The sequence below is a fragment of the Lycium barbarum genome, chromosome 3 (assembly GCF_019175385.1).
Source record: "Lycium barbarum isolate Lr01 chromosome 3, ASM1917538v2, whole genome shotgun sequence".
Taxonomy (NCBI): domain Eukaryota; kingdom Viridiplantae; phylum Streptophyta; class Magnoliopsida; order Solanales; family Solanaceae; genus Lycium; species Lycium barbarum.
The window spans coordinates 128,395,960-128,422,219 of NC_083339.1; the positions used below are offsets into that span (position 1 = coordinate 128,395,960).

Sequence of the window (26,260 nt, forward strand, 5' to 3'; positions counted from 1 at the left end):
CTCAAGCCTTAAAGTGTGATATTAGACACAATCAATATAATCCCAAGTGACTTTCCTCTCTCGAGCTCAAGTCAATAGATGAGGGTTATGCCTCAAATCCTTGTTAACTAATCTTTCCCAAATCGATTTTCCTCTCTCGAGCTCAAATCAAATTAAATGGGTGAGTCCTAGGGTTATCTAATCCCTTTGGAAACATTCAAGAATGAGATTAATTAAAGAAACAATAACCCACTTCATTAGGAATAAAATCATTCAATACATATAAGCAAAACAAGAGTTTCAAACCAAACTTTAATCAAGAATATTTTCATAAACAAGATTCAAGTAATGGAATAGAAAGCTACACAATTAGATAATCAATACATAACAAGGAAAAGAAGAAATGAGTAAAGGATTAAGAAATTTCTTATCAAGATCTTCAAATCTTCAATCCCCAAGTGTAGATGCAAAAACCTAGCCCTCCAAGCTTGATGAAAATGGCCAAAGATGAAAATGATATGCCCCAAGTCTCTCTTTTGTAGCTCCTCAACTTTTCCAAGTCAAAATATGACAAAATAAACCCCAAAGTTTCAGTTTTGCAAATCTGTTCCGTTTTTGCAAAACTGTCCAGTTTTGACAGTTTTGCAAAACTGTTCAGTTTTGACAGTTTTGCAAAACTGTCCAGTTTGGCCTCTTTTTGACTTTATTTTCACTTGGTTTCTTCCGATCACTTCTAAATCACATAAAACTTAATGGAGCACCAATATTATACAAAAACACCCCTGCGTGCGCAACGTGCGTCTCACATGTTGTGTCGCAAGACAAACATGCGAGACGCGAAGCATGCTCAGCAGCCGCATGTTATGCTCTTGACTTCAGGCTTCCCAGATTTCGGACAAGGTTTGCGTTAACACTGTTGTCTTGCAAGTTCAACGTGCGAATCGCATGTTGATCTCGCAAATTGCGCAACCTTTTATTCTCTATTCTTCAGTGGCCTGTCATGCTATGCGGTGGAATTGTGGATCCACAGACATGACATGCGGCTCGCATGTTGTGCAAAATGTGTCCTTGGGCTATTTTGTTTCATTTTGCTCCGTTATGCTTTCCGAATATCTTTTCCTACAAAATGACAAAAACACACGAAAAGTAACACTAAAAGTGCTTGAAGAGTTACAAAAGCTCAAGAAATTAGCATCGAGTATTCCGTAATTTCACGGCACATCAGATGCCATGCCCCCCACCCTAAAGGGTGCATCCGCGCTCCTGATCTTATGTTATATCTAGGTTCACTTCAAATATCACCTCGTTCTTTATCTATTTTCTTTGAATTTAGCAACTTTGTAAATTGTTTTGTTTTATGACAGTTTAAGAAAAATAATTAGGTCATTTGAAATTTGAAAACATGGATAAACTAAATAAAAAAATCGAAGTTATAAAGAACCAAATACTGATCTCTTAGTATAAAAAGAAAAAAGACTTTTATAAATTCTCGAAGTAACTTTTTTTTTTTTGCATTGCAACGGAAGGGCAAGCATGGTAATGACATGAAATTGAACAGAATACTACCAGATTGCATTTGGATCATCAGATTCATAAGGGCAAAGGTGCAAACATACATCTTAACTTTGTGATTTAGAGCAGATATATCTCTCATTAAAAAAGAGATGCATATATATCCTTGGCATTAGAAAATAGTGTAAATATACCCTTGTCCTTACACAAATAGTGCAAATATACCCTTTTTGCTAACGAGGATTTTTTAAAAAAAAATCAGCTAGCTTATTTTTTTAATTAAAAAAAAATATCATGTGACTTTAAAACAAAGTCTACCCATTTTTTTTAGTGGACATATTTTCCCAACGCCACATGGTAATTTTTTCTGGTGGATCGGATTTGGTTCGTTTAAAAAAATATCTTTGTGGCTTTAAAAAAAAATAAGTCTACCATTTTTTTAAAAGAACCAGACTCGACTCACCAGAAAAAAATTATCATGTAGCTTTAGAAAAATATGTCTACTCAAAAACAAAAATGAGTAGACTTTTTTTTAAGGCCACGTGGTATTTTTTTAATTAAAAAATAAATTAAATGATTAAAAAAAATCCGTCAGCAAAAGGATATATTTGCACCATTTTGTAACGGTAGGGGTATATTTATGCCATTTTAATAACGGGAGATATATCTGCTCTAAATCACAAAATTGAGAAATATATTTGCACCTTTTCCCGATTCATAATAAGTAAATGGAAAAAAAAAATCATCATTTGGCCTGATAAATTAATCAAGCTCGTCTGAAAGTAGATGGATTTTTTACTCCAATAAATCTAAAATATTGTGACTAATCTAATTTCATGTTCCGTACTCTTCTCAAACACTATGAAGTAGAGGACAACAACTTGAAAACAGAGAATATGCAATTTTATTCGTGAAACATTTTATGACCCTTTTTTTAATCCAAAAGCACCCAGTACAATGTGTAATGTAAGTAAATAATACCACTATGTTGTATTTTGACTATCTTTTCCAACCAATTTTTTGTAGATAAAAGTATTAAACTCTATTTTGATTCACACATAGTTACCCAACCTTTGTGTTAAACTTTTTAAGTTATAGCTAAGACATAGCTTTATAGAGAGTTAGTTGCACTTAATTTATATATATATACACACATATATATAACAGAATAAGAACATGGAAAAGGCTTGTTATCTTTCCCCTCCTCCGGCTCTTCACAATCATACATAAGAACCATTGGCAGCAGCAAAGGCAACGGTAGATCTTTAGATACCTCAGCAAAAGTTAAAACATTGAATGTCCAAAATGCCCTCATATTGAAATTTATTGATAAGAACCTAACTTGTCAAGCATTTACCCAACTTTCTACACGGTGTACTAGATGATGAATGCCCGTGCTAGCATGTGCCTAACACAAAAATTAATATTATATATTTTTTTAGTTTATCTAAAAAAATAATATATTTTTTATGTTTAGAAATTATTTAATTTAAATTTTTTCCTTTTATCTTTAATGAAATAATTTAAATCCACAAAAATATCTATGACTTGTTTTAGACCACAAGTTTAAAAAATCTTTCCTTTCTTTTTTAAACTTCATGCCTAATCAAACCATGTCACATAAATTAGGATAGAGAGAGTACCTTTTAGTAATATAATTATGGAATTTTTATTATAAAAAGTATTATAATTCAATTAATTGAAAATATCAATAAATTATTTTACTTAGTCTGCTTCTTCTATATATGACTTTCCTGGTTTGGTTCCCCAATTGAAAGATTTGAAATACACCTTCTCCTACCGAGTTTCATGCCATCATCTCTTTCTACTCAATAACACTGAAATGCGCTTTTATGTGTTAGTATCTGTTGTAGTCTTAAATTTTTAAGTATAGACCAACTTCATCATTTTAAGAAAATATGTGTATACGTTTCTTGACCGTTTATATTTCGTCTTCTTGATGTTATTCCTCATTATTTGTGTGAGACATATGTGTCTAAACTTATACCCAAAGGTATAAGTTCTAAATTTTTTGGTTTTATGACTTCTTTAGCGGATTTTGTGTTCAATTTAAATCTTTATTTCTTTTTTCTTGAACTTCTCTTCTTTAAATTTTCTATAAGCGTACCTTTATCATTTTCTGGATTTATTATCATTATTTAAATATTTTTTTTTGCAATTGTCTCCTACTTCTTCACGTGGACCTCACGTTAATAGTTTTTGTTTATATTTCTACTATTATAGGAAAGTAGGCCCCACCTTATTTTTTTTAATTACTATTATAGAAGAGTAGGATGACTACCGAACCCACTCTTCTATAATAACTAGATGGCAGCACGGGCCCAACACTTTGGATTATAGTGTATCTATGTGTATGTAGTTGTGTTTGGATAGTGATAATATAAATATATATTTTATATTGAGTGAACATACATAAGGTTGTACTGTTTTTATGGATATATATATATATATATATATATATATATATATATATACACACACACACACATACACACACTATGTTCAAAACACGATTAATATAACATTGTAGTTTGTGCTCCGTATCTAAAACTTTATTATATTCGTGTTTGCTATGAATACAAAGTCGGCAAAAATTTATTAATACCTTTTAAAAGAGAAGACTGTTTAAAGGAAACTATTTTCCTCTCTTTGAGATAAAACAATAGCAATATTTAAGCATCAGTTGATACTTTTAATTTTAATTCGATAAATTTAAAAGGGTAAAATACTTATTATTTTTTATCAAATTTTGATTTGGATGATTCTAATTCTAATTATTAAATTAATTTTACATGTTTAAAACGAAACAAAGTAGAAATTGATTTTCTATTTAAACGAAGAAATACTATTTTTTAATTTTTGGTAAATATTCTCGGTTTAGCTCATTTTACTTGTCATGTTGTCGTTTGCATGAATATTTAAGGAAACGTGAATTAGAATTATAATTTGACTAATTTACCCTATTCATTATTTGATCTCCATTTGATATTAATCTCTTTTCACATTTATTAGAGTAAGAATAAAAATGAAAAAGTAATTAAATTCTATCTTATTTTAAAATATAAATATTTTAAGTATATTTATTTTAGTAAACATAACGAATACAACAATTAAATATCTAGATTAGATCTCAGGCTAATATAAGAAAAGAAAGGAAATTGTATGTATTTACCTACTTAACTTTTTGAAGAAAAGCAATAATATGAGGTCCATGTTTTCTGTTGTGCAATAATTTCATTTGCTCTCACTAATGGGTTGATACGCATGTGGCAATGAATCCACTATTATTGACTTGATGGGGATACTTTGGGAATTACATGAATATTGTTTGATTTTTTAATATATGGGGGGCACATTTTTTTTTAACATTGCTTTTTTTTTAATAAGGGGTCCACTTTTTTTTTATGAGTTTGGAGAGGGTGGGGTCCACTTTTTTTATGAGTTTGGAGAGGGTAGGGTCCACTTTTTTTCCTTTTTTTAATATTGCTTGGTGTTATTAGTATGGGATCCACCTTTTTTTTTTTTTTTAAGAGTGACTGACGACGAAGCATGGGTAAACCGATGCTTCTATATAGTAGAAAGAAATATAATAAAGTATTTCTATCTACTTTTTAGAAGAGTTAGTAATATAAAGTATAAAATGTCATTTTTTTGCCCTTAAATAAAAAAGTGGGTGGGACCACAAAGGAGTTTTTTTGCCCTTAAATAAAAAAGTGGGACCAAAGGACGGACGACGATCTTGCTTATAAACCGGCTCTTCTATATAGTAGTAAAGTAATATATATATATATATATATATATATATTATGTTCAAAACACGATTAATATAACATTGTAATTTGTGTTCCGTATCTAAAACTTTATTATATTAGTGTTTGCTACGAATACAAAGTTGAAAAAAATTTATTAATACTTTTTTAAAGAGAAGACTTATTTAAAAGGAAACTATTTTCCTCTTTTTGAGATAAAACAATAGCAATATATATATATATATATATATATATATATATATATATTCAAAACACGATTAATATAACATTGTAGTTTGTGCTCTGTATCCAGAACTTTATTATATTAGTGTATGCTATGAATACAAAGTTGACAAAAATTTATTAATACTTTTTAAAATATAAGACTTATTTAAAAGGAAACTATTTTTCTCTTTTTGAGATAAAACAATAGCAATATTTAAGCATCAGTTGGTACTTTGAATTTTAACTCGATTAATTTAAAGATGTAAAATATTCTATTGTTAATGTATATAGATTGAGCCTAAACAATACCTATTATTTTTTTTTATCAAATTTTGATTTGGATAATTCTAATTCTAATTATTACATTAATTTTACAAGTTTAAAATGAAATAAAGTAGAAATTTGATTTTCTATTTAAATGAAGAACTACTATTTTTTAATTTTTGGTAAATATTTTTGGTTTAGCTTATTTTACTTGTCATGTTATCTTTTGCACGGTTTTTTAAGGAAACATCAATTAGAATTATAATTTCACTAATTTACCTTATTAATTATTTGATCTCCATTTAATATTATTTTTTCTTTTATGACATTAATCCTTTTTCACATTTATTAAAGTAAGGAAAAAATGAAAAGTAATTAAATTCTTTCTTATTTTAAAATATAAGTATTTTAAGTATATTTATTTTAGTAAACATAACAAATAAATAATATAGCGGAATAACAAATATAACAGTTCAATATCTAGATTACATTTCAAGCTAATATAAAAAAAGAAAGAAAATTATATGGTTTGGCTACTTAACCTTTTGAAGAAAAGCAATAATATGAGGTTCATGTTTTTTGCTGTACAATAATTTCATTTGCTCCCACTAATGGGTTGATACACATGTGGCAATGAATCCATCATTATTAATTTAATGAGATATTTTGGAAATTACATGAATATTATTTGATTTTTTAATATGAGATGCACTTTTTTTTTGACATTATTTATTTTTTTAATATGAGATTCACTTCTTTTTTTGTTTTTTGATATTGCTTGATTTTGTTAATATGAGATCTACTTTTTTTTCCGGTGAGTTTGGAGATGGTGGGTTTCACTTTTTATTTTAAAAAATATTGGTTGGTGTTTAGTATGGACCCACACTTTTTTATTTTTTCTAATGGACGACGGACGACGAAACATAGTCTAAACCCATGGGTCTATATAGTTAATAGTAGAAATAGAAAAATATGTAAATGTGCAAAACTTACACAGATGGACGGAACAATAATTGATACTCAAATTTAAAACGTGGCAAGAAATTGAATATATGAGGGCCACTCTATAAATAGAAGGCTTCATTAGTAGAGGAGTCACAACTCATCACTAGCAAGCAAAACAGTAGCTTAAACATGACGAAGTGTCTATTCCTCTTATCTCTTTGTTTGCTTCCCATTGTTGCCTTTTCATCAACTTTCACTTCCGAAAATCCCATTGAATTACCCACTGCTACTTCTGATAATCAACTTCCACGCCCTCAGGTACTGGACACGAACGGTGAAGCACTTCAACCTGGTGCAAGTTACCGTATCGTTTCCACTTTTAGGGGTGCAGCAGGTGGTGATGTGTACCTAGGCTCCTCCCCTAATTCACATGCCCCTTGTGCAGACGGCGTGTTCCGTCACAACTCCGATGTTGGCCCTAGGGGTACACCTGTTAAATTCATTACATCTGGTCATGTTGGGCCAGGTATCTTTGAAAACCAACTCATTAGCATCCAATTCAACATTAGAACTACCAACCTGTGTGCTAAATATACAGTTTGGAAAGTCGGGGACAAGGATCCATCTGTAGGGGCGAGATTGTTAGAGACTGGTGGAACCATAGGACAACATGATAGCAGTCGGTTCACGATTGAGAAAGCGAAAGCACCACTTTTTGGTTACAGATTGTTGTATTGCCCTTCTCCCTGTCCACATTGCCCTCCTGGTTCCTCTACTTGTCCATGTCCCGCTATTTACATTCCTTGTGAAGAAGTGGGTCAGGTTAACCAAAATGGAAAGAGGCGTTTGGCTCTTGCGAATGGCCCAGGTCTTACTTGGAGGTTCCAAAAAGTCTAGTTCACAATATAATGCCTGCTGTATATCATGGCTAGATCTCTAATAAGTGAACCGGCAGCTACTATGTTTTACTAGCATATTAGCTTTCTAAATAAACCCCTGCTAAGCATATACTATTTTAGCATGGCTTTCTTAATAAATTGCCTTTCCTTCTTGTTGATGTGGAGCACTTTGTTTATGTATTGTTATAGTGTTTTCTGTCATTCTTATTGAAACAGAGTAATTAATAACGATATAGTATCACATAAATATTAGGTGTATGTGAATAATGTCACATGAAAAGTAAAAAAAGGAAAAAAAACATTACTTACCATGTTGGATGCTCTTAGTAGGCGTTTGGCCATGAAGACCAAATATTTTTCACTTATTTGGAATTTTGAAGTTGGAGTTGAAGATGGAGTTATATTTGGCAGTGTTTTAAAAGGCAGTTTCAGGACTCGCCTCGGGGTTCGTCCCGGGGCGGGGCACTGGCAAAACGCTGTGGGGCTCACGTGCGGGGTTTAGTTCCTGTGAAGCTTACGCCCTAAGCGCCCGACTGTTAGCCCTACACATGCCTAACACCCAATGCTGAGGGCTCGCCTAACAGTTCTTACACAAATTATATATTAAATTCCTTAGTTAAAATCATTGACCCTTATTATTCTTTAACAAATGAATGATACTTAATAGTTTTTCATCTATAGAAATAAGAAGATCGGGTTTAACTCAATTAACAAGCCGTAGTATTGCATATTTACTATTTGAGAACATCGTGAGTGTCACGCCCCAAAACCCACCCTAGACGTGACCGGCATCCGACATCATGAACAACATCAGAAGAACCTAAACGACACAATAATAACACTTGAACCCGCCAGGTTCAATACTCGCCTCCAACAGTTTATAAAATAAATGTAACATCAAGTTCCTTTTTAATAATCTTTCCTTATTAAATTAAACTAAGTTATAAGTAACTGCATATATGAGGATCACAATTAAGGAATAAAATCAGCGGAAGTCTAATATAAGTAAATAGTCATAAACATGGAAAACACCCATTAAGTCATACGATACTTTGACAATCTACCCACAATTCTGACAACTATCTATGGAGCTTCTAAGAGATACAACAATCATCTAACTTCGGGACACAGCCCGAAAATCTAGAATAATAAATGAAACAGGAAGTGTCCCACGAGTAAAGATGTGGGCTCACCAAATCAACAGCAGCAGCGAGTTCTCCTAAGCGTCGAGAGTATCACGAACCTGCTCTTCTCCGTTACCTAACATACCATCAAAAACAACAATGGTATGCCTGAGTACTTTCGTACTCAGTGAGTCTCAAAGTATTCACACCATCAAATAACATTAAAGTTCATTATGCCATTACGAAAATCCATAATTTCATAGATAATCTTGAAAACGTTTCCACTTCTTTAAACAAGATTCCTTTGTCATAGTTCCTTTGTAAAATCATCAATACTAACAATTAACCATCATCACTGATCATCTCTTAAGAAGAAAATGATTATGATTTCATATACGTATACAGAGGATAATACAATCAAGGTTTAATGTGGGCGTGTCCCCTCACGCACATTAACCATTAATCAAAACATGTAATAAATTTCAAGAGTGTAAAACCAATTCATCATATCATTCAAAACATACTTTTATAAAGAATCAATCTTTCAAGAGAGTTTGCAAAAGAGACATATAAATTACCTTTATATTCAAAAAGAATTTTATTTTTAAAGAGACATACCTTAAATCACGTTAAAATATCCCAAACGTAAGCTCCATGCTTCAAAGAATCATTCTACATCTAATTGAGGTTTGTATGACCAATAAACTATAGATATTCACCAAATTCGCAGCTACTGTTCATAGCTGTAAACGCACAGCTACAGACCTTGAAATCCGATCTTCACCGTTCACATTTAAAAGCTATATGTTGGGACTACTAAGTTAAAATTTGGGCTCGATCCAACGGTTAGATAAGCGGGAAAAGTCAATTTAACATGGCTGGTCGGAGGAAATTCTATAGAAAAAAATTAGCGTTTTGTTTTTATTAAAGTGCATCTAAACCAATCCTATTTCATGATTCTACCAACTATTCCATGTCTAAAACATAATAATAATTTCATATATCCATAAAAGTGTGAGGGTGTTACCTTTTTTAAGAAATCCCAAAGCTTCATCCCATATTTGACCTTGAATGAAGTTTTCACAATCTAACGATTTCATGTAATGATTTGGTGTTAATCTAGTGATTTGTTAAGGTAATTAACTCAGGGATTTGAGTAAAAACTCATCTTAGAGAGATGATATATGGCTCTGGTGGAAAAATCCTCTCCTTGGACGTTTCTGGGTTGTATTTATAGGTTATTATAAAGGCGCTTTAAAACCTAATCCTACAAGAATTGAGATTTCCATTTTATACAGCTTCGGTAAATCGGTCATAACTTTTTGTACAGACCTTCGTTTGACCTCCATAATATATGGTTGGAAAGGTATTTCAAATACCTACAACTTTTATGTTTTGAGTTTTTCCAAATTCCCAACAAAAATACCCTAAAACTGGGAATAACTAAAACTGTCTCAGACGTAGACGAATTTCAGGATTTTTAATGAACTTCATTATCTCATTTGACCCCAAAAAGATTATTTAACACCATTATCCATCCCAAAGGGATCCAAAAGGTTAAAATGACGTCTAAACCCCAATTATTTCACATTGACACCTAACTCGGATTTACGGGATGTTACAGTGAGGGTGAATATCATTTTATATTTCTCTTAAAATACATAACCGAATTGTGTATTTTCACTTGTCATTTGTCTTTTGTCGTATGTATCAAAATTATCATATTTTATTATTTCGCTATTTGAAAGTAATTTTATTTTTATTCATGAAAGAGTTACGTTTTAATTATAATACTGATAAAGTTTATTGATTATTTGCTTATAGGGAGATAAAATGAATAGTATGATAGTAATATTGTTTTGAGAAATTGTGATTTTTCATTGTTTAAAAGTTAAAATGTTAGAGTTGATTGACATTTCATAATAGCTTTTATTTCATTGTATTACTTATACTCATAAAATTATGTTATATATAATTACAAGTTGTAAGTGACGTATAATGGATTGTTCTAAGGGTTTTGCTAAACCTACTACTGGAAGGTGGTAGGTTAGCATTGTACCCATCTTTTGATTTCCTTAAATGCCCTCACATTTTTTTCCAACTCATTAAAAACCAGGGACATTATTGTCATTATATTAAAAAAGCAATTCATTCCTTCTACCCTTATCTCATAGCTTGAGTATCAACTACTTCTAATGCCCCAACCGATGCCATGGCCGTTTGGATACTTCCATTTTTAGCTTAAATTTATTTTCATTTGGTGATTAGATTACGGTGTAAATGCTTTTAAATTTGATTTTTTTTTTCCAGTTAGGTTTGAGTGTGGCGGATGAATGGATAAGAAGAGTTTCAGAATTCTTCTGTTCAATTTGAGATGAAAAGATGCAAATGTACGAAATTCTCATAAATGAAAGTTAAGCTTTTTTCACTTGCACTTTTTTAACTAGTAGCAAAAACAAAAATTTCCGAACACAATTTAGTCTTTGAATCTAATCGAAATGGGTCTTCGGTTATAATCAATTACAAATCACAATTTGACTAGAATAACTCTGAATTCAATTAGTTGATTCGGTTCGATGTGAATTCTGTTTGATTTTACATGAACGAGAAAGAAGGGCGAGGAGAGGATAATGAGAATGATAGGGAGGAAAATTGAGAATAATGATAGAACAAGACCCATTTCCCTCTGCCTGAATTTTGATTTTATTTGTTGTTGCATCTCATATGCACACATGTATAAACTATAAATGATACAAATATGTTTCAAATACATATGTGTTTATGAATTTGTGGGGGGTAAGACAGGATTTTGAGGACGAAATGGGCTATTTGAATGTTTATTATGGGATGAAATTGATTATTTATTTGTTTTCTTTCAAGTGTGGAGATCTTCTTTCTTTTGCACATAACATATTTGATGAAAGTCCTGTTCAGACTCTCAAAAGAAACCAACTTCTTCATCGCTTCCAATTTCTACTTTGCTTCAACTCTAGCCACACTAGAAATAGAGTAAATCAATCATCAAACATTAATCAACAATTTATGTTTCAATGCCATTTGAAAATAGAGAATAAATCAACAGTCCACAGATCAAACCAAGTTCAGTTAGTCGACGACGTTTGTATTCTATGTTTGCAACGGAAATTCTAATGCCACACAGATTCCCATTACTCCTATCAATCACGATCTTTATCATACCAGGTAAACTTTTGACTTCTTATTTTATTTATTTTGCTTTTTGAATTTAATTGTGTGATCCAATTTGAGTAGTGATTTGTAATGGTTTGTGCTGAAGGTTTATGAAAAATTGTGGTAAAAAGGACTCTTGAATAATGTTTATTGATGTAATAAGTAGGTTAGCAAATTAATTACTTAGAGTTGAAAACAAACATTTATGGGTATCAGTTTCATAAAGGTTATGCAATTATTTCAATTTGATAGAACTATATTAAGAAAGTTGATGACTTTCTTCGTTCTTTTTGTATCAGTGTTCTGTTTTTAGATGGTGGCTGTGAGGCGGTGAAGAAGGAGAGGCAACAAAGGGGCTGACAATAATGGCTTAAAAACTGTGGAGTTTTGTGGTCGTTGTTCAATGGAGGAGGGACAACTGGGTTATTTTGGTGAAGATGATGAATAAGTGGCTGAATTTCGATGTTCATTGTAGCATATGTGTGAGAAAAAGAAGATCCGAAATGGTGAATTGTTCTCCAACAAAAAAATTAATGAAGAATGCCTGAAATTTTCACCCACAAGTAAACATAATATTTTCTCCTTTCTTGGAATAATTTATGGAATGTGGTTTCAGAGTTTGTGGTCAGATCTGAATGTATTTCGTAGCGTTCTCAGGATTTGTGGGGATTGTTTGATTTCCACCTTGCGTTATCGGGTTTCTGAGTTTGTTTCGTATTGTTCTATGTACACTAGGATCAATCGCCTTTTTCACTTAGATTCTCTAGCAGATTTAGTTTCACTTTTTGTCCTAGATGTCGTGCAGATCTCTTTGCCTCTCCTATTAGATATAGATAGATTGTTTCCATATACAAGTTTGAGATATTCTTTACATGTGAGTTGTGCTATATTGAAACTCAATTTTGATTCATGTGTTTAATTTCTTTTTTTCCCTAGAGCTTTTAATGTCACTTTTTTAATAACTAGGCCATTAAAGATGTCTCTTTGAGAAGGTGTTACTGGTATAAATCCCCACATTGTGAGATTCGACTGTGCATGTTGTTGTAGAGCATGGTAAATAGTTTATGTCCTCTGTGAAGAAACTGACTATATATAATAGGAAAATGGTCTTGAGAAGTGGTAAAATTTTCTTTAGTATATCATCGAGATTATTGTTGTTGCAGCTGTTAATTTTATAACATTGTCCCAGTTGTTGTTTGACTTATTTCATGCTATTGTGATGTTGTATAAATATAAGTGCCACTCCTTCCGTCCCAATCAATGTGATATCGTGTGACTAGACGTGGAGTTTAAGAAAGCAATGAGGACTTTTGAAACTTGTGGTCTAAAACAAGCCATAGATATTTGTGTGGCTGTAAATCATTTCACCTTAAAATTTCTTGCAGTGAGTTTACAAGTACCGGTTGGGCCATTTCTCCCATATTTAATCTATTGCTTGCGTGAATTCTACTTAAATGTTGTGGCATATTATCCTCATGGATTACTATCATTCATGTTCTTTGGTCATTTAAACTTAGGTGTGGTTGTTTTGGGCTCACATATGCTTATGAGGAGGATTTATAGAAACATCAAACTATAATGTCTCAAATCTGCTTATGAGGAGGATTTATAGGACCCTGCTATCCATTTGCTTAATAACTGACAGTAACACCACAAAAAAAACTCATGAACTATGTATCTTAGTGGGAATTCAATGGGTTTATTTATAGTAGCTACCTATGCTTGGGTTCCGGAGAGCCTGCAAATTTTCTCCCCATTCTTTGGTCTGTAAAAAGATCTCCTGTAGATGATCTCCATTCTTCGATAGTAACATTATTAATATAATGTTGCTAACAATCTCTCTCCAGTTCACTCTCTTTTATTTAGTTTTTTTTTCAGTGTGTTTTTGGATGGTATAAATTAGCTTTTATCTGGAGGAAAGAATAGTTGTATGCTTCATTAGAATATTTTTCCGATTTCGTTTCTATTAACAGTAAGGTTTGCATCATGCGAAAAGTGAGTTCTCTAGATTTTTTTAACTCGAAAGGTGCTTAAGCACGCTCCTTTGCAATACTGTTTTTTCTTTATTTTCTATTTTCTTACGAAAATATAATAGTGTATGATTCATTAGGATATTTTCCGATTTCGTCTCTATTAACATTAAGGTCTGCATCATGCGAAAAGTGAGGTCTCTGGATTTTTTGAATTCTCAATGTGCTTAAGCACTCTCCCTTGCAATACTCTTTTTTCTGTATTTTCTATTTTCTTATGAAAATATTACCAGTAATGCACTTTGTTGCCTCCCTTCTCTCTTCAGATCACCTCTTTTTGAATTTGCCATGTTTTCTTGACACCTCTTTTATTGCTGCATTATAGGATGCACTTTAGATTTCACTATGGGAAAATTTCAATTTTTTTCATTCAGTAGTGTTAAATTTGCATTTTGTCATTGTCCAAATCTCTTGAAAATGGATGTAAAGGAGACCTTTAATTAGTACTGACAAACTAAAGGTCCTATCAATATAATATCAACATTAAATTCATAAGTTCTTAATGCTTGCTCATTATTTTCCTGCTTATTGGTGGTGGTTTCTACTACTAAGTTACAAAAGATTTATTTTACCCAAACTCCTAATAGTTGCTCTTCAAAAAGAACATATGAATTGCCTTGCTATACCTCTTTTCACCTTTTTTGTGTGTTAGAATTGAGCTGATCTTGAACCAGACAAATGTTCTTCATTATCGAGCCATTTGCATGTTTATTTCTTCTGTCATAGAAAATATTTTCTCCTTCGTTGCTACCTGTGATTCTTATGTTGTAGATAGTGATTGGTTTCATTTTCATCTTATGATTGTGTTGCGTATTCTTTGTAGGATAAAAAAAACTATTATCCTCTTGTACTGATAGGATACAAATAAGTACAGCAAGTATCCGGAAGTGGAGTATTCTGTTAAAGAATCACTTTAACAACCTTTAATTTATTTTCACGTATAAGAAGAGTATTAATAATTGACTTATAAAGAGAAAATAAATGATCTCAGTCACTTAACAAAAGCTAAAAGAATTCTTCATCGGCCATTAAACATGGATACGGTTGTTCGTTTCAACCTTCCTTTTTCAGTGTTATCTTCTGATGAAGATATAATTTACTTGTGATGAATGAAAGATCATGTACTAATTTTTTTTTAGTTTAACTGCTTATTTGATTTTTGTGATAGCATTTTGCAATTGATTATATTTTTACTTAGATGTGCAAATATCGTTGTACACCAAAATAAAATTTTCCAATTTTTACGCCAAAATTATCGACTTCCCTGTTAAATTGATTATGTCTTTGACTTACATATGTGCATATGGGGAACGATAAAGCAATTACTTCATCTTCTTCGGAGATGAAGTTCCATATAAAGAATCTGCCTATTGGATGCCAAAAGAAGCTCGGATCGATGACGACTAGAAACTCCGAGATTTTTTGACAAAAGGAACATAGTGACTATTACCAGCTTCTACGCCATCTATTGCTGCTTACATCTCTGGGATGTAATCTCTAATTTTTTGGGTAGCTTGAGTTTACGGTTGTGAGAAAGTCGTTTACCTATTTAATGGCTTATTTATAATTCTAAAGATTTGAGATTTTGTTTATGGTTCTCTGTATAATCTTAAGACAATGAACGTGATGCTATCTTAATTCTTTACTATCATTGCCTTTAAAGATATCTTACCAATATGCATATCTCTATGTTGATGATAATACGGGGTGTTTGATCTTTCATTTCATATACCTCATCATTAACTTTACAGCATAGGAAGAAATAGATACACGAGAGATAAAGTAAGGACACTTCGCAAAGCTAAAGGCATCATTTAATTTTGACAGAGTAGTCATAATATTATTAAAATGGAGGAGTCATATAATTTTAATTTAATTAGAGGTATTATATTTGAGGCTTTTCCTTTCACTTTCAAGTGGTTAAAGTCGTAACTCTCAAAGATGAGAATTCAACTTACATAAGCTGCTAATGTGAAAAAAATCATTATTAATCCAGTGGTAACAGGCCTTTTATTCATTGTAAATAATTCATAGTCGAATTACGAGGTTTGTTTAATCAACAAAGATTATTATTTCTTTTATAAAATCAAAAAATATAACTACTCAGCACCATTTTAAATATTTTCCGTGACCGCGCAACGCGTGGGTACAAATACTAGTTGACAATAAAGCTTAAGAATCCAAATCACTCACAATAAATTTAAACGATAGCAGATTTAATTTATGCGGACCATCAAAATTAAGAAGAAGAGATGGATAGAAATCAAACCCAAAAAAATAAATCAAATGCCTCAAGCTTCGCAGAGAACCAAATGTAAGAGAAAGGGGGAAACAAAATTTGAATTTAGTTTTTGGTGGAAAGACACATATATCTCTCATTTACGCATTGGTAATATGTTGTTAGGGCATTTAAGGAAATCGAAAGATGGGTACAATACTAACCTACTACCTTCATGTAGTAGGTTAGCAAAACATATATCTATATTATTATAAAAGCATGAATATAAATGTTGATTGATCAAAATAGCCTTGAAATATTGAACGATTTTTTTACCCTTACTATTACTACTAACGTTATTAATTAATAATCCTATTCCTATTAAACTTCCTAACAGCCGAATGTTGTACCGTTACTAACTAATACTGATCCTTCTTACTTACTATTACAACTAATTATTAATCCTTTTTTGTTGTTGTTGAAAATTAATTACTAATCTTTTCTATTGAAATACCTAGCAGCCGACTTTTTTATATTCTCACTAACTATTCCGACTAATTCTTTTTTGGGTTGAAAATTAATTAGTAATTCTTAACAAAAAAAAAAAAAAAAAACTACCTAACAGAATGGCTATTACTACAACGTAACGATTTGATCCCCTTTCCTTTTTCTATTTGAATTGTACTCCCAATTTAACTTGATATGTGAGCTAAATACTTCTATAAAAAATAAAAATAAAATCATTGCTTCAAATTCTCCAAAATATCATTTATAAATATTAAAAACATGAATATAAATGTTGATTGACCAAAATATTCTTTATATATTAAACGATTTTTATTCCCTTTTTTTACATTAGTCTTGATAAAAGTTTGTAGGTTATATTGGTAAAAGGAATATAAAATAGAGTTCTAACAAATTACTACTTCCAAAGGAAATAGACTTCTTACTGGAAGGTTGGCCGTCATCACTTAGGTCTCCTGGGGAGTGTTTCCTTTAGTTTATTAGGTTTTCTCTAATTTATTATTTTTTTAACAAAACAAATGCTAATCTGATAATTGAAAAATAAAATAATCAAAGGAAATACACTAAAGTAGAACAAGGTAATATTTTGTAACCCTTAATAAGCAATAAAACTGATTAGAAATTCAAACTATTATAGAAGTGTTCCTTGATAAACAGTATTTCATGCAATTGTTCGTTGCTTCACTCAATTCGTTTGGTTGTGCTTTCCATGTACTTTTAAGCTTCATTAATTGGCGACCAGCTTTCTCATTTATAACGTGGCATCTCTACTTTTAAGTACATAGGGATTTTTCAGCTAATCAAGACTGTAGTCGGTTATCAGAAAAACACGAATATAAATGTTGGTTGGTCAAAATATTCTTCAACTACTGAACAACTTTTATATCTTTTGAAAGGTGAAATATTTCTATAATGAAGCAACTTTATATTGGATATCATTGTAATATTTAAAATATATTACCAAATATTTAGGACTTTTAGTTCAATTAAAGTATTTTACTCCTTTTCTTATTGCAGATAACAAATAAGATACGTTTAAGTAAAACTTAGTTTCTTTTTCTTATTCAATTTGAATTATGATTTGACTCCTTTATTTCCTGATTAAAAAGCAGTAAGTGCAAATAGAATATCATATGGACGAATATTATACATATATTTTTGCACCAACACCCCTGGATACGTGTTAAATTTAACCTATATATATTGGAGTCAACATATATAGTTTCTGTTTGGATCATGGTGGACTCCCATATGTGAGCTTTAAGATCTAATTACCTATATTTAATTTAATTTTTAAATATAAGCAACTTGTGTAGGCATAATATATAATTACAAATAATTTTATCAGATATTTTTTACTATGATTGAAATTGATTGATAATAACGTGCAACTGCACGTTTATAGAGATTAGTATTAATATATAAATGTTGGTTGACCAAAATATCCTTCAAATATTGAACGACTTTTATATCCTTTTAAATTGAAATCTTTCTAAACAATTATTTCATATTGGATAAAATTATAATATTACTTTTTTTCCTAAAACTTAGGACTTTGAATTCAATTGGAAATAGAATCACGAATATAAATGTTAATCGACCAAAATATCTTTCACAAAAACTCACAAGGAAGGACATGCATAATTGAAAACACTGCATATTAGGCTGGAGTGGTAATAGAATAGATTTCTAATCCTATTTCAAACAAAATACTGTTATCAATTTACGTATGTTGCTTTTCTAAAAGACTTGATTTTAAATAAAGGTAATTATAAACAGAAATTGATTGGAATTCTTCTTCAAAATTTTGAAGGAAACAACACGTAAGGAAACACAAAAATGTTTCTAATCCAATTTCTTTTTTGTAAGTTGATTTTTAACTGTTTACATTTTTCTAACACTATTTCTTTTACTACAATTATGCACGAGAAACTCTTTATCGCGAACTTTAGAATTCAATATTTAAAAAGCATTATTGTTCGTATATTCTAAATTGTAAATAATAAGCAGTTGTTTTCATATTTTAATTTTTATTTGTTAAATGACTTGCAGTAATGTTAAAGACGCCCTAGCGATTAATTAATTAAAAAGTATCTCAAATAGTCATTTACAAACGACCATCGGAGTCGAGGCCAACAGTGCCGATGTGGTAGTTGGAGATACGGGTGAATTCCTTTGCTTTGAAATTGGGTCGCGTAATGAAATTGGGTCGAGTAGTGGGTATAAAAATTGGTCGGGTCTTTTTAATTATGAGTTGGGACGTGTCATTCCATAAAAAATTAAAGGTATATTTGGATCGAAAGTATAATAGAAGAGGTATATTTGGATGAGGGGTTTATTTAAACCATTTTTAATAGAATAGGGGTATATTTGGCCCTTTTTCAGTAAAATAATTGTACATAATTACAAATAATATATCTAATATTCCATCCTTCGCAATTTATATGACACTCTTTCTTTATTAGTCAGTCCGAAAAAGAATGACATCTTTCTATATTTAGTAACAATTTAACTTTAAAATACCATTTTACTATGATTGAGATTGTGTGGGAATAATATATGTATATATATATATATATATATATATATATATATATATATATATATATATATATATATATATATGTATGTATGTATGTATGTATATACATATATATATATATATATATATATATATATATATATATATATATATATATATATATATATATATATATATATGTGTGTGTGTGTGTGTGTACAGTTTTCTTTTATTTATTTTTTATGTAATTTTACCTATTTCAAAATATTTATTGTAATTATATTATTTTATAAAATACTAAAAATTAAATACACATAGGGCTTACGCCTCACCGAGGCATATGCCCCCGCCTTTTAAAACACTGATATTTGGTTATAGTTTTTGCAAAGAATATTTGGTTGTTTGAATGTATTGAAAGTGAAAAAGTGAAAACAGGGTTTTAGGTGTTTTTCAAATTCCAAATCTATGGGAAAAAAATAAACACTTATTATTTTTCAATAAAAAAAAGTGAGAAATACTAAATTGAGCACGTAAGTTAACGACGGTCTATAATAAAATAAATGAGCAAAATAGAAAAATAATTTTATTAATAATAATTAGAACTCTAATATCTATTTATACAAGTCAAAATAACAGGTAATAATAACTTTATAAACATATCTCATGAAGGTAGTACAAAAATAATTAATAGTAATAGAGGTATATTTTGCAACAAATTCCTAAAGATTATCTACTTATATTGTAAATGGATTTTAAATTATAATTTAGAAAATATTCCATTATTAACAAAAAGAAACTCCATTGTTTATCTTTATGGACAATAGATAATAAGAGAAAATTGAAACATGCATCTATACATATAACATACTTAATGCATGTAATATTAGAATCACAGAAAATATTAAATTTTGTGACAAATTCATGAAAGGATTATTCTACTTATAATGTAAACTTAAATTATATATATATATATATATATATATATATATATATATATATATATAAAAGTATTACTATGTATAATATTAAAAGATATTAGATAGATGGAGAATTGAAAATATCAAGAGTGAAATAGACATTGTACACGATAAAGGAGAAAAATGTTTATTATTCCAGAAATATATTTTTTAAAACAAAATTGGCGAGGGTAAATGATTCTCACCCATGGAAATAGTCACAAAACATGAATGCCTAATTAAAGGGCAGTTCGCTGAAACAACAATAGAAAAGGACAGGGAGTAGGACTTACTAATGTGACCGCTACATATTCGGGAATTAGGTAAATATACTTGAGCTACACTTTTGTAAAATCGTATTTTATAATGGCAACAAATATGGACTGTGTTCATTATTTATTAGTTTGGACTTGCATTTTTCTCTTTTGACTTTTGTGTGACTCATCACTTAATTTTAATATAATTATTTATTTATATTGAGTTAACTGTTGTAAATATTTAATGTGGTTGTCCATTAACTTGGAAACCAAGTTTAACTTGGAGACCAAGTTCACTTGGAAATCAAGTTTAATATAAAGAACGGGTGCTTCTAAATAGCAAAACTCATTTTGTCAAAATTGTCAAAACTGGTGCTGGCCCACAGCAAAATGACTAGAATACCCTAACCCTCAACAGCCAACCTCTCTTCTTTAACGTAGTGTTATGATTAAAGTAGGTCACACTAAAACATAAATGACAATATTTAAATGAGATGCATACACCTAGCTAATAGTTACTCAATCTTATATAATACTTAGCTAAATTAAAGGAATCCAATGTTTCAATTAAAGTCAACCATAGTGTTGACTATTTGTTATATCCACTATTTTTGTTTAAATTGATTAAATTAGATCTAAACTTGTTAAATGTCACTCAATTCTATTTAATACTTAACTAATTTGATAATTTCATGTTTTAATTAAAATCTACCATAGTGTTGACTACTTATTGCATTTTTTTTTTTAAATTGATTGAATTAAATCAAAAGTTGCTAATTATTATTCAATCCTATATAATAACTAGCTAAATTGCAGCAATTCAATGTTTCAATTAAAATCAACCATAGTGTTGACTACTTGTTAAATCTACTATTTTGTGTAAACTAATTGAATTAGATCTAAATTTGCTTAATACTACTCAATTATATTTAATACTTAACTAATTCAGATAATTTCATGTTTCAGTTAAAGTCAAACATAGTCTTCGTTTAAATAAAAAATCAAACTTCTACTTTGTTTCGTTTTAAACATGTAAAATTAATTTAATAATTTGAATTAGAATTATCCAAATCAAAATTTGATAAAAAAAATAATAAGTATTGTTTAGGTCCAATCTATATACATTAACAATAGAATAATTTACACCTTTAAATTAATCAATTAAAATTCAAAGTATCAATTAATGCTTAAATATTGCTATTGTTTTGTCTCAAAGAGAGGAAAATAGTTTCCTTTTAAACAAATCTTCTCTTTTAAAAAGTATTAATAAATTTTTGCAAACTTTGTATTCGTAGCAAATACTAATATAATAAAATTTTAGATACAGAGCACAAACTACAATATTATATAAATCGTGTTTTGAACATATATATGCATAAAAATAGTGCAAATTTACGTATGTTTATTAGCAATATAAAATATATATATTATCATTACCCAAACACAACTACATTCACATAGATGCACTATAATCTAAAGTGCGCACGGGCAAACACCATCTAGTTAAGAATAAAATTCTAGTCGGAAAATGAGACAATACTATTGCTTTTGTCACTTTGAGATATTAATGTGCAATCATAAACTCAGTCCATTTGGTAAGCAATACTATTGCTTTTAGAGCTGGAGTTTATTAAGACCTTTATGGACGATACGAACGATCAGATCTTTCTATAATACCATCCTATATGGTTAGAGCTTTCCTTGTAATGTTGAAATATATTTTCATGTTATATTTTATCTCAAGGGATTTTTACCTATAATATTAAAGTTTATCGTTATATTTTAATGAGGACACAATTTTAATAAATTTTATAAGTTCCAAGAAAGAATTGGATCGGAACATCAAAATTTTATTCTCTTCTCATATATACACATATGCACTTCAATTTTAATTATCAGACACATATTTATTTTCTGCGTGCACTTTTACTTGTTCACTTTTGACTTTTCACGTTTTTACTGAATATTTATTTTCTTCTCATGTATACATGTGTGTTCGTACCCTCACCGCACTTATATATATATATATATATATATATATATATATATATATATATATATATATATATATATATATATATATATATATATATATATTAAACTCGTTTGTTTGAACTCGTTTTTAGTTTGTTGTAGGGATTGATCGTTTAATGGTAAATATTATACCTCTTGCCGTATTAATTTATCTATCTTTGTTTGATTAGACACGATATTTAAAAGAATAAACGAGACTTTAATTTTGTATTGTTAAATTATAAGAATATATATAATCAAGACACTAAAGTTGAAAGGAATGAAGTAACATACACTAGTACAAATTAAAAATGAAAGAAGCAGTCTCCAATCATACTGAACCCATAACGCGCAACATATCTAGAGACTACTACAACCGGGGAGCAAAGTTATAATTCTTGTCTTTAAAACGTGCCAATAAATTAAGGACGTACATACGCCAAGTGGCAAACTCAAAATTAACAGACGGGGAACCAAAGCAAGCAAATAGCAATATACAACTTGCATTAAATCCTTAGCTATTCATCCAAGTGATGGAAATGACATAAATGACATACTCCATTAATTTCAATTTATATGATACTTTTTTTTTTTTGTTTTTAGTCAGTCCTATAAAAAATGACATCGTTTTATATTTAGTAAAAAAATAACTTTAACTTTTATCTTTTTTTTATCTTTAATGAAATGATTTCTAGCCAGATAAATTTTTATGACTTGTTTTAGACCCCAAATTTCAAAAGACTTTCTTTATTTCTTAAATTTCATGTCAAATCAAACACCTTCAAATTATAAAATGAGATGGAAGGATTACTAATTAAGTTATTTTTGTTTATTTTAAGATAATAAAGCCATCAATTATGTATTTTCAAAAGAAAATAAAAAGCATTATAAGGGTTTTATCTTCTCTTAATTTTCATGTTATGTCATATTAAAACTTCATTTTTAATGATAAAGTTTATTTTAAATCTTATAGCCATTCAACCTATGTTTCTTATAGCCATCAGAAAATGACCAAATATAGAAGAAACCCGAAGAAAAATGACCCAATATATATTCCTAATAATCCTACAGGCTAAGGAAAAAGCTCTTTTCTTTGAGGTTCCTTTAAAAGGCATATATATTGTCAATATACATATTTGGAAATTTTGAAAGACATAAAAAATTTGCGGTGCATAATTTGTGTGACTCTTGATATCCCAACACATGAGCATGGGACGAAGGGGGTGTTAGATTATTTTTTTTGGTTACTATAATATAATTAATTTATTGGGCACGGTGTTTGCTAATGGTGGTGTTGTGTGTAGTAGCTAGTGTTGATGTTAACTGTCAGTAGTGTCGATGGTGACAGATAGCGATGGTGGTTGATAATTGTAGTGCATGATAGTGATAACTAATGATTGTGTGTCGAATGATAACGGTGCTTGGCCGATATATAATGGTGACTGATGATGATGTTTGCCGGTTGTAATTGGTGGTTTGGTTTTTATGGTAATGATGGGGGTGGTTATGATCGTAAATGGTGGTTAGTGGTAGTAAAGATTGATTGTAGTCATAATTGGCAGCGGCGCAATTGTGCCCGGTGGTTATGGATGGTGGAAGGTGGTAGTTGATAATGATGGGCGAAAATTGTGATAGTTGAATACGATGGACGATAACAGTAGTAGTAGATAGATAAAATTGGTGAACTGTCATCTTTATAATATTCTTTGACTAAACATTTTATTAATAATTAAAATTAAAATATTAAGTGCAAATAAATAAGACCTTTAACATCTTAGGGGTCGTTTGGTTTGAAGCAGAGGCGGATGGATCACTAAGACTTGGGGTTGAATTGAACCCCAAACTTTCGATGTGGGGTATAAATTTATGTGTAAAAATTTACTAAAATTATAATAAATAGTAGATATGAACCCATAACTTTAGAAATATAATGGTTTAATGCTAAAAATTTAAGCTGTTCAACCCCTAGAATTTAAATCCTAGATCCGCCTCTGGTTTGAAGACAAGTTATGATAGGATAATTTATGTTGGGATTAGTTATACTGGGATTAGTTATGTTGGGATAAGTTATTCTGGTATTATTTCTTATTGATTATTTGGTTTGTTATATTAAAAGTATAATGCATTGCACAATTTATAAGAAAAAATTATTTGTTTATAAAAATACCCTCTACTTTATTTAGTAGAAAAATGGTTTGAGGGACGTCACGGTTGTTTTTGTTATTTTTATTGTTTTATCCCGGAATAATTAATTTTGGGATTGTTATTCTACCCTCTGTCAGGGATAACTTATCCCAGCACTATTTTTAATCCTTGAATAACTTATTCCAGGATTAGTAACCAAACAAAGGATATATGGTCATACCAAATGACCCCTCAGATCTCAGATAGGTTCGCGCACTTTTGACTTTGAAATGTAAAGTAAATTAAGAGCCCGTTTGGATTGGCTTATAAAGTTGCTTATAAGTTGCTTATACGTTGTTTTCAGCTTTTTTGAGTGTTTGGCTGGCCAGCTTAAAGTCATTTTATGCTTAAAATAAGCTCAAAAAAATAATTAGGCCCATTTGACTTAGCTTATCTAAAGCAGCTTATAAGCTGAAAACAACTTATAAGCCAAAAACAATAAGTTAAACTACCCCAATTTTTTTTCTTTTAGCTTATAAGCTATTTGCAGCTTATAGACATAAGTCCATCTGAACGGGCTCTAAGTAAACTAGCTAACTAGTACTAGAGTTCCGAAGTAAAAGAAACTACTGCTTCATTAAACTCTTGGGCACCTTCGTGTAAAACAACCACAAAATGTCCACATTACAGAGCTTAGCATAGCATATATCATGCATGCTTTTATTCCATACATCTATTATAATAGATTACAACAGATCTTTGATTAGAAATAAGCAGTTTCCTCGGGTTTAATACTCTCTCCTTCACACACAAATCTGCCGTTTTTACCGAAATAGTAGCAACCCTTGTAACCCGTGCAACAGGTGGTGCATCCGGTGGGATAAATTATTGTCTTTCCACCTGAGCGAGGACATTTTGAATAAGCAATTCGTGGATCACAATTGAGGGTACAAGCTTTTGGATTTTTGGGGTCAGACTCTCCTTCACAAATAAAAGTTCCGTCAGCACTGTAATAATTGCAACCCTTGTAGCCTGCACAACAATTGGTGCATATGGGATTCTTTGGACTCCCTTCTGAACGTGGGCATATCCCAAAGCCAAGATTACCACATTCTTTTGTACAAGCCTTGGCATCAGCATGTTCCACCGTGCTTACAAGTAGAAAAATCCCTACAATAAATATAGCTTGATATTAAGGAAAACCAACACTACATCTGTATGTATCAAAGAAGAAAAGAGGAGAAAGGAGAATCATACCAAGAACAATTAGTAGGTGAGCAAGGAAACTAACTTTGTTAACAGCCATTATGGATGCTTCTCGATCGCGATTAATTACCTTGATTTCTCTTTTGAGTGCGGAGGTCTATCCTTCTCCACCTATTTATAGCAAACGACTGACAAAGAAAATAGTTAACTAGAACATTTTTCAAATAAGAAACTAATATTTTACTTTAGATAGATTAAAAATGAAATTCACCCACATCATTGGAGACTGAGGGAGTAGCACTTAATCATCGTAATTCGTTGGCACGTTTTAGTTATGGATAATCTCTTGCGGTCCCAGCAGCACTTAGGCCAATGAGACAAGGAGATATTTTTAAATTTTTGTATGAGGTGTCACTGATCAATTCCTCTTCATATCGGTGGTCCAATTTAGGCCGGCTATTGCACTGTTTAACTCGCTAGCATCTTCTGCAAAAGTAATTGTG

The 26,260-nt window shown here is 30.4% G+C and overlaps 2 protein-coding genes and 1 long non-coding RNA gene across 5 annotated transcripts; 2 read left to right on the top strand and 1 right to left on the bottom strand.

Annotated features, from left to right (window-relative positions):
* The first annotated feature begins 6,832 nt into the window (after positions 1-6,832).
* Positions 6,833-7,752, top strand: LOC132632415 (serine protease inhibitor 7-like). The gene has a single exon (XM_060348343.1). It carries the CDS (start codon positions 6,885-6,887, stop codon positions 7,590-7,592), a length of 708 nt encoding a protein of 235 aa, XP_060204326.1. The 5' UTR covers positions 6,833-6,884; the 3' UTR covers positions 7,593-7,752.
* Positions 7,753-10,413: 2,661 nt separating this feature from the next.
* On the top strand, positions 10,414-15,612 carry LOC132632416 (uncharacterized). 3 transcript variants are annotated; one of them, XR_009579380.1, is made up of 3 exons: positions 10,736-11,919; positions 12,207-12,470; positions 13,425-15,250. It is a non-coding gene; the product is annotated as an uncharacterized LOC132632416 (long non-coding RNA). The 3 variants fall into 3 exon arrangements; XR_009579379.1 differs by lacking the exon at positions 13,425-15,250 and adding an exon at positions 15,257-15,612 and having other exon boundaries at positions 10,744-11,919; XR_009579378.1 differs by lacking the exon at positions 13,425-15,250 and having other exon boundaries at positions 10,414-11,919; positions 12,207-12,838.
* Positions 15,613-25,168: 9,556 nt separating this feature from the next.
* On the bottom strand, positions 25,169-25,994 carry LOC132632417 (proteinase inhibitor type-2 P303.51-like). The gene is made up of 2 exons (XM_060348344.1): positions 25,809-25,994; positions 25,169-25,721 (listed from the first exon to the last, which is right to left on the bottom strand). Exons 1-2 carry the CDS (start codon positions 25,855-25,857, stop codon positions 25,315-25,317), a joined length of 456 nt encoding a protein of 151 aa, XP_060204327.1. The 5' UTR covers positions 25,858-25,994; the 3' UTR covers positions 25,169-25,314.
* Positions 25,995-26,260: the final 266 nt, after the last annotated feature.

What these genes read in the sequence shown, in the direction of transcription:
- LOC132632415 (XM_060348343.1), top strand. Translation starts at nt 6,885, where the DNA reads ATGACGAAGTGTCTATTCCTCTTATCTCTTTGTTTGCTTCCCATTGTT.
- LOC132632417 (XM_060348344.1), bottom strand. Translation starts at nt 25,857, where the DNA reads ATGGCTGTTAACAAAGTTAGTTTCCTTGCTCACCTACTAATTGTTCTT. An exon ending in TCACCTACTAATTGTTCTTG is followed by an intron (nt 25,722 to 25,808) that starts GTATGATTCTCC and finishes TATTTATTGTAG; the next exon opens with GGATTTTTCTACTTGTAAGC.